The 10,166-nt window shown below is 36.7% G+C and overlaps 1 protein-coding gene across 6 annotated transcripts in view; it reads right to left on the minus strand.

Moving 5' to 3' along the window:
- The window catches only part of RASAL2 (RAS protein activator like 2), a 324,900-nt gene that overhangs the window by 82,311 nt on the left and 232,423 nt on the right, over positions 1 to 10,166 (minus strand). For all 6 annotated transcript variants that reach the window (XM_077763310.1, XM_077763315.1, XM_077763313.1 and 3 more), the window contains exon 4: positions 2,208 to 2,314. In XM_077763310.1, the coding sequence (XP_077619436.1) occupies positions 2,208 to 2,314 (107 nt within the window). The remainder of the gene's footprint in view (positions 1 to 2,207; positions 2,315 to 10,166) is intronic.

Consider the following 10,166-nt stretch of genomic DNA (forward strand, 5'->3'; position numbering starts at 1 on the left):
ATATCTTTAAGATTTAAAATATTCTCAGTGGATACATTTCACAATATTGCACAGTTACACTTATTAAAAAAAAAAAAAAAAAGCCCAGCACAACAGATATAATTTCACTTCTTAGTGATTCAGGATCATTATCATCAATGTCAATTACTTCACTATGCTCAATGTGTCCTGTAATACAAGGGCACTCTTGAGGGCTACTGGTAATACAGGGCTATCTGCCTTTAGCCTAAGTGGTTTTAGGTTGTTTTTATGACTCCTTGCTTTTCATTTCCTCTGCCTCCTCCCTCAACTCACTTCATTTTTTCAAAAATTACAATCAATGTGTTCTGATGGTCATTTTTCAAATAACTGTCTGGGTAAGAACTTACGAATAGTTAAATTCTCCTAGAGAGCTAAGTGCATGGGCTTTGTAACTGCAGTTTGCCAGTCAGAGGCCCCTTCTTTCCTTCAATAGTTCTTAATCTGTGAGATGGCTGAGGCTGTCAGAAGAATAACAACTGAATAAATGGTCTGTAAGGAGTGCTCACAGTCATGTATATGCATCATTGGTTTATTACTTTTACTCAAGAATTAGTATTATGATTAAGGTAAACCTCAAATTAGCTATCAACTATTTAAATATAAATGAAAATTGTTGTTCTTAATTAATTCAAATTTTAAAAGTCCAGTCATGAACTTCAGATTCAATAGAAGTACTTAAATGTTACTATATTATAGAAGGATATTTTTCTTCACTTATTGACCTTAAAAAAATTAAGAATTAACCATTCTATTCTAGTAGGCTGGTATGAAAATTTCAAATTCTAATCCAATCCTTTTCACCAAACACTGTGTATGGACAGTCAGTTTCACTATATTTGATTTCGGTTTCATCAGGAAGACAAGAAGGGGAGGGAGGAGAGGGGGAAAAATGCCTTTTTCATTCATTAAAAAAACCCAAACATTTAAGTGGGAAGCTATGTCTATGGGAGAAAGAAATTTAGTAAAAGGAATGATACCTGATAGTTAATAATTCCCGTCATAATATTGTTAGAATATTAATCCAATCTTGCTTGTGATCTTTAAAACTGAGAGAATTGGTAAACATTTGGAAGGTCTCACAGTAACAGATATTCACAAACTCCACAAGGCACTGAGAGACAATAAAGGGAAATCTTGCTCCTCACAGTTAATCCAAAATAAAACATTCATGTTGGTTAACTGACAAATGAATGCCAGCTTATAGATCTCAAAACAGCAGTTCAACTTACAAACTTATTCCAACTTAAAAAAAAAAGTAGTGGAATATATAAAAAAAGAATACAACATATTAACTTAGCTGAATTAAAAGAAAATAATCTCTTTTGTTTCCAATAGAAAAGTCTACTTCTACTTTATACTGTTTTCCATTGTACCTACAATAATGACCAGCTTCATGGCAGTTATTCTTTCCAAGTTTAAAAACAACACATTGTAATTAAATAATTAGGCAGTACACTTCTTATTAAATAAGCCAAGAAAACGGATGGATTAAAATTTGGGTTACTCAGAGTTATATCAAAAAGATACAGAAGAGGACTGCAACTGGTGGTCAGCTGACCTGATCACGGACAGCCTTCTGATCTCAGCTTTCAGTATTTAATACAGACTCTTAGTGCTGCCTTGTCAGTTTAACGAATATTTTAAACTCGGTTATTTCTTCCAGGGTGTTTCTTAAGCACTTAGATGGTCATCCAAAAGATGGCTTAAGCAAAGCACAGGCCAGGTCTCAGGATTATAACTTATAATGGTCTAATTCTCTGATAATCTGCTCTGCAATTTTATGAGTCCCATCATTCACTGTTTATGCTCCAGCTCAAGAGAAACAAACACCAAAAAACCAAAAATCTCTTCCCACTTGTGGGAAAAAAAAATCCCACCAGCATCTTTACAGAAAGGTAACAGATTTTTGCTAGTAACTTCATAAAAGGGCATCCTGCAAAGATTTGTGCTCTGTAGGTCAGAGGAATTTGAATTTAATAATTATTCCCTACAATCTAATAAACCCTCTACTGAAAGTAGTGGACATTAACCACAGTTAATCTATATAAGTTAATAACTGTGTCCTTTAACTTCAGTATCATAAAGAAATTCTTGAGCAAAATGTGTGGATTCCTTAGTAACTGTCTCTAACTCGAAAAAGAAAGGAGAGAAAAGTACAATATCTTTTAGAGAAGAGGAACACTTACTGGTACTTTGAAAGGTGAGGTATTTACAGTATCCATGGAATTGGGTTTCTGCGATGTACTGGTCCCTGAGATACTCCGTCTGCGGGGGGACCTTTCTGCTGGCACCTCTGGAAAAGAAAGAAACATCATTAAGAAGCCAAAATTTAGGATCTTTGACTACAATGTAAAATTATCGGGGTTTTCTCCCCCACAAAAAAGTCAGTTTGCTTTAAAGGCATACTACATTCTATCTCCACGTGATTTATCTCTTTATCTCTGTGTTCGAACTATCAAGACACTAGGGAAACCTGGTCACATTTAAGAATCTGCTTTAGCACGACAGATTAGAATTTTATCTGTGCACAGATAAAAAGTAATTTTTTTCTGATCTATGTTTAATATCTAAAATTCACTTAATATTTGCATCTCATAGTGCATGAATATACTTCTCTATCTGTCAGCAATACAGGAGTTAACAGAATCCAAAGACAATTTTGGTATTCTTGTGAACAAAATATAGTCTTGTGTTGCACATGATTCGATGGTGTCTGCACAAAGGTCAGAGTTCAGTTCTGTGCAGATAAGATGATTCACCAGACTGCAAGCAAAGGGCCATGAGGCGACTGAAAGCTGCTGCTAGGATAAAATAACATATATGCCTATGCAGATATAAAAATAGATCAGCTTCTCCTTGTGCTGGCAATATGACCTTACTAAGATCTTACTCTGGAATCCTAAATCTGTTCAAACTGACCTAACAAGCTTCGGATTTTGCAGATGATGTGATATTTTTTAATTACTGTACACTATATTAAGGTTACATTTAAAAAATTTTTTCAGAGTGATATAAATATATGCATATATATATGCACATACACACGCACACACAGATGATAGATATATACATATTATACCTTTATCACAACTGCTTCCCATCTCCACTTCAACTGACAGACATATAGGAATCCAGCTTCTCAGATAACATTAGATAATCTCAACATGGACAAGAAAAAAAAACACATCCTAAAAAAAGTACTCTGTATTATCTTCCAGATCTTAAAAAATAAGGAGTAAATCGTGACTCCGGAGACTGACATTTTGATTCCTGCTGGTCTCCCTTTAAAAGATAGATGCAGTTTAAACTTCCATTTCTGGCCTCCTGGCCCCTGGGATCCGTGCTACTTCCACTTAAGAGAAAGCGTTTTTTCTCTCGCTCCCTCCCTGTGTCTTGCTCTTCCCCCTCCCTCTCTACAGCTTGCAGGGAGAGCAAGCGAGAAAGAAACACACAGGACTGCAGCTATTCAATCAATCGTTCCGACTGCACATCCTCATTAGTTACTTTCAGGCTATTAGCAGACGCCCAACCACTGCCTCCCCTCAGTTACAGAAAATTTCACTGTATTACACTAATCTGCAGCAAGGAAAAAAACATTTACTGAAATTTATATTCAGCTAGTGCCAAAAGGACACCATTTTACACAGACCTAGTAATGCACACAAATCAATCCTTCCTATGAAAATCCAGTTGGAAGTGCTTACCCTATTACCATCTTTGCATGCTGGACACTGATTTTCTTTCCATGAATAAACATATCCTCTGTGTGACATCTTGACCAGTAAGACATAAGCCAAATTGCAACATTCCTAATGACTAAGAGGTTGCCAACATAGCATAGCGTCTTATATGCCTGCAGTACAAGAAAGTCCCATGCTATCACTGTTTTAAAATTACGACCAATAACTGTAAGTCTCTCAACTTCTCTCTAACCATCAGTGGTTAAATGAGCCTTAACGCACAAGGCCATTTTCAGAATTAGGCACACATGACTTCTAAAAAATGGCAGTATAATTAGCTAAAATTCACGGCAACGGCACAAAGCACTGAATTTAAACAACCAGCTTTGCAAAGCACTCCGAACAACAAGACCTTCAGACTTTAGGAACGTGACTTTAAACAATGATTATCCAAGTTAGGCATTTCTAGTATATGGGGGGCAGGCTGGTGGGGAGAGGGTCTGGTGAAGACACAAGAAAATCTCATCTTTCCTCTGATAATGACATACAATTAGAAGATACATGAGATTGAATATTACAGTATAATATATTTCAGTCTCTGAATAATTGATGGAGAAACCAAACTCAGAGAAAAATAAGTTCCATTAGCAAGACTAAAATGATCCAGTAAACAGTTTTCCTTAATTTCCAATGTTCTGGATAAGGGAAAAAAATGAGACTTATTTCCTCATTTTCTTTCAAACATCTAATTTTAGTTTTCAGGCATATGAACTCATTAAATAAATATATTTCAATGCTTTTAACAATTTGAAATTACACTGGCAAAAAATGAGCAACCACATTTAAAACTAACAAATATGTTATTTCTTGTATTTCTCTTCCTCTTTTAGATTCTCTTTCTTTACCATGAGAAAAATCAGAACTCTGGTGTAGCTTAAAGAATATTATTGGGTTCAAAAAGAAGAAATTAAATTTTTCTTGAAGTTTGAACAATTGGCACTGAAGAGGGAAAAGAGAGGAAATAAGCTACATGATCCAATGAGAAGACATCTACACTTCCTGACTTTCTCAGCCCCCACAACAATGCAACTTATCTGAGGATGCAAAAAAAGGCCCCTGAATACGCAAGTTCTTTCATTTTCAGAAGATCTGAAACTATTTCAAAACAAAGTGAAGGAATATATACCCCAAGCACCAGTGGCCACTCAGAGCCATGGTGGCAGCATCAGCAAGGGCCGAATTAACAACTGACTGGATTAGTCACAGGCAGGCCTGCATATTAAACTGGCCCAGCTACCTTTGACTTGAAATCTCCAAGCAGAAAGGGAAGCCGCCACTATGCTCCTAAAACTACCTTTCTGCTAAGTTAGAAGAAAGATCTATACCAGTTCCAGTAGACCAAAATTAGACGGCTCTCTCCCCTGCCTCCACTCACGCTACATGCGACTGCATTATTTTCACCCGCTATAAGAATTAATGTTCCTTTCGTAGTCATAATATTTAATTACAGCTATTTTAAAATATGCTCACTCTCTAAGACTGAGTCAGAGACTTATAATATTGTTTCAGTTAAGGTCTGAAACCCTTTTGTTCACGTTCTCATCCTCTAAAGATATTTTCTATCTGCAGATTGAAAGGTGCCACAAGTTATAAAATAGAAAAGCCCGGTTAAGTTTTAAATTTATCTCTTCATTTCCTTTGCCATTGGGTATGAACCAAGATGAGGTGACAACTTATTATAATGACAGTCTCCAACGAAGCTCCACAGGGAACGTTATTGAACAAAGAGAACCTTTGGGTGCTCTCCCAACTATCTCTGTGATTGTGTGTAAGCCATTTTACCTTTCCAGCTCTGGTCTTCATTAATAAATGGGGTTATTCAGACCAACCAGAGACAGAGACAAGAAGAATGAGTTTATACGTTCTGGTGCAAAACAAACTTTTTGGAAGAAAGGGGCTCTTTAAATCCAAAGTGTAGCATCTTAACACCATTTACTCCATATACATACATATTTTCCTCTCTGTCAATGTGGTTTTCTTTGGAAAGTGTGGCAAAGAAATTGACAGCTGGATGATTATAGGGACAAAGGCACTTTTGGTGAAGAATATGATTGTTCAACAGACAGAAATCAGCCTCTGCCTTTGGAACCTAATGTTGTGTTGTCCATGCCTTAATTCACTTATCGGGAAGTAATGTCAAAAAGTATTTCAAAGACGACAAAAAAGTAGGACAGTGTAAAGGAGATGAAGAGGTGTAGTAATTTCACTATAGTAATTACAGTGAATGGGTAGGGCTGCGTTGACAAGATGAGGTGAGGAAGTTGGCCTTATAGGTTTATTAAGGAAGAACACTGCAGGCAGGGGGGAAGCCAATAAAAAGCTCCTTGGGTAAAGTGTAGTGTGGAGGCCGGCGTGACTGGTGTCAGGAAGGGAAAACTAGACTGTGAAAGTGTGCTCAGACCACGGAGGCTCTGTGGGCGTATGTGTAAAGACTTCAGATTTTTACTGTGAAATGAAAAGCCACCTAGTCAAACACATTTCACCAAAAAGTATAAATCACAGAGACACCCTATGAAGAGATACACTTACTGGCACTTCCTTAGTTATTTTCTTTACAGGATTTTGAAAAATGAATGTGATTGAAATAATTCTGGAATATTATTATGTTTGGAAAGAGAGTGTACATTTACTTTTTATTCAGTCACATTTAGCCAAAATTTGTTTACCATCACGTCATACATGCACATACTTAACATAAATACAGGGCTCAGATGTCATGAATTCCAATAATGTCTGCCACTCTTAGAGAAGAAGTTACCATCATTAAGAAATGGTTCAAAATGTTTTCTTTGAAGAGAAAAAGATGTACTATGAAAATTATTTCAGCACCTCTTTTGTGAATAATTTGTCTTAGGCAGAAGTATTTTTACGATAGTTTAAGCTAATACTGACTGTTTGTTTTGTGCTAAGTGCTGGGTCTGGTAACTATCTGTTTTAGTCTTTGGGCCAGCCCCAGAGGTAGTAACAATTATTATTTTCTGGGATGGGTGTAGGGGTCAAATTTAAAAGAAGAAAATAATACTTATCAATGTGAAAATAATTTCAGAAAATTCATCATGAAAGATGACCAACATGCAGAAAGATACTTATAAAGTTTTAATTTGTTAGATAATGATGTAAGGGACCAAAATACCATTCTCATAGCAAAATTCTCTGGTTATTATAGATCAGAAAAACATTACATGTTCACAGATGCAGTCAGTGTGGATATATCGTGTGCCTGAATACTTCAGATGAAGGGCTACCCAAGTCAATTCCAGTCATTTTGTGTAAAGAATTATCAAACATGGATGTACAGGGAAGCTTTGTCAATTACAATTATTCACAGGCCCCTTTAATATTTTGGGTATTATATTTGGGGAACAAGTGTTCTAATATTGTTCTAGAAAGGGGAATTCTTTAGTTCACTTCAAAAACCTTTTTAAAAATCAGTAAGACTGACAGAAAGTTGGATACACACAAAACAAATGGGTGTTTGTGCACCCATTCATGTCGCTGAAGTTTCAGGTTGCGGCTGTTAATGAGTCCATTTCACTATCATCTGTTTGCCCTGATATTGTGTAAATGATGACAATAAGTAAGATAGGATATGTCAGTGGCTCAAGTTATTAATGAATAAAATAAGCAAAGAACTTCTCCCTTCATGGTGTGAATTCTAAATTAGAATTCCTCTCCCACAGGAGCAGAAGGGAAAAATAGGAAGGAAGGCAATGGGTCTGTATGTATTCAGTCAAGAAGGACCTTAAAACAAATGGCAAAAGGTGAAAAAGGGAAAGGCTTCAAGAGAATGAGATTTTGTGTTTTGTTGGAAGACTCCTAAAGGCAATGGGACCTTAAAGGTTCAGTTGGAGAACAATGTTGTAAAGGAAAAGTGACAAGAACAAAGAGAAGAAAATTACATACTGCACTTATATAGTTTGTAACACCATAGCACCTAGGCGTTTTATAGACTTCATCCACCTGCTTTTCAGTAGGACATTTTCTGCTGTATCCCAGTTTTATAGCTTTAAAGCCTCTGTGTGGGACAGTCACTACCATTCAGCTGCTCTGAAATACAAATCCCCAGAGCCACTTTAATTCATCCAATTAGTATCACTTAGACTGCAGGACTTCACTCAAACAAGCTGACCTTTCAAGTTTACATGCCCTTGACACTTCAATCTGAACCAATCTGTGCTAAATACACAAATGTGGTAAATTCTCAGAAAATAAAGTCATTCAGTCTCCCCACCTTTTCATTACTTCAACAAATTTATTCTCATTATTATTATTTTTAAAATTCCTTCTTATTAATATAATAGAATAGATTTCTCTCTAGTCAAGGAGTTTGGACACCCACAAGTACTCCATTTCTTCAACCTAGGACTTCACATGATGATAGTAGATGGGATAGCAGAGAAGGGCTTTAATGCCAAAAGCAGTCTCAACCAGAAAGGCTAAGAAAACAGCTTAGGGATGTCTGCATGGTAGCTTAAGATTCAAATACAGGGGCGCTTAGGTAGCTCAGTCGGTTGAGTGTCTGACTTTGGCTCAGGTCATCATAATCTCACAGTGTGTGAGTTCAAGCCCCGTGTTTGGCTCTGTGCTGACAGCTCAGAGCCTGGAGCCTGCTTCAGATTCTGTGTCTCCCTCTCTCTCTGTCCCTCCCGTGCTCATGCTCTGTCTCTGACTCTCTCTCAAAAATAAAGATTAAAAAAAAAAATTTTTTTTTTAAAGATTCAAATACAAAGCCTATATCTGGTTCTTAGTGAGAACCACCAGGGATCTTAATAATAGAAACATAAAAAGCATATCTGCAACACCAAACTATCATTTATTATTCCTTATTCCATGCTACATGTTTTATAAGATTTATCTCTTCCATCATTACAACAATTCTCTGGAACTATCACCTCCAATGATAGATAAGAAAACAAAAGGTTCTATTACTCTGTCCATGTCTGCATTGCTGGTAAAGGGTAGAATCAGGATTGGAACTCACACAGTCTGGATCTAGAGTCTGCACTTTTAATTACCATGCATGCTATCCTATTCTTGTGTTTTGTATAACGGGCTGTAATGGAGAGAAAGATAAATAATCATGGAGACCCCAATTTTCCTACTTCTTCCTATAAATAACTCAAAGGGCTTTAACAATATGTACACAATTCTTCATATATTAAAGAGAATTAAATCACTTAGCATTATTGTGGTGAGCACTGAGTAATGTACAGAATCGCTGAAACTATTAGGACACTGTCTCTTAATTATATTCCAATAAAAAAGTGTGTTTTTGCATTCCACTTAACCAGTGATTTGCCAGCCTGGCTATGAATTCAAATCAGCTGTAAAGCTTTTATTTTATTATTATTATTGTTTTAATGTTTATTTATTTTGAGAGACAGAGAGAGAGAGGGAAACAACACAAGACAGTGTGAGTGGGCGAGGGGCAGAAAGAGAGAGAGAACCCTAAGCAGTCTCCATCCTGTCAGCACAGAGCCCAATGCGGGGCTCAATCTCAAGAACTGAGATCATGACCTGAGCTGAAATCAAGAGTCGGATACTCAACTGTCTGATCCACCCAAGTGCCCCAGCTGTAGATCTTTTAAGCAAACACAGGTACCCAGCTCAGACCCATGGAATTACAACCTCTGGGGAAGGAGAGGGTACAGCCTAGGCATAAACATTACAAAAAGTTCCCTAGGTAAATCTGATATGCATTTCTTTTTTTTAAATTGAGGTATTATAAGTGACATACAGATTGATATTGGTTTCAGATGTACAATAATTCAATATTCATATATATTGTCAATGATCAAAATAACTCTAGTTAGTTAACATTTGTCACCACACATATACAAATTTAAAAAAAGACAGAATTAAATCATTCTCTTAGAGGGGTAAGTTACTCCAAAAAAGTCCATCAAATAAAATGCTCAATTCTGGAACACTGTTGCTTATAAGAATATTCTAGTCAAAAACAGGTAAGGAAATGGGGTAAAGAGGGAGTAAGGGGTCTTGCTTAATGGAATGGTGAAAAATCTGAACAAACCAGGAAACAACCTATAAAAACATCTAATAACTGATTAAAAAGTAATAAAAAGCCCTCCAAAAAAATAACCTGCCCTTAGTAGGAGGGATGAATAGAGGGAGCTCAGAGGAGTTTTAGGGCAGTGAAAAACCTCTGTATGGTACTGTAATGATGGATACATGTCATTATACAGTTGTCCAAACCCAAAGAATATACAGTATCAAAAATGAACCCCAATGTAAACCATGGACTTTGAATGATTATGATGTGTTAATGTAGATTCATCAGCTGTAACAAATGTTACTATTCTGGTGGAGGATACTGGTAATGGGGAAGAATGTGTGTGGGGGGGGGGGGGGGGGGGGGGGGGGGGGGGGGGGGGGGGGGGGGCTTTT

The sequence above is a fragment of the Crocuta crocuta genome, unplaced genomic scaffold (genome assembly GCF_008692635.1).
Source record: "Crocuta crocuta isolate KB4526 unplaced genomic scaffold, BGI_CrCroc_1.0 scaffold3, whole genome shotgun sequence".
NCBI lineage: Eukaryota > Metazoa > Chordata > Mammalia > Carnivora > Hyaenidae > Crocuta > Crocuta crocuta.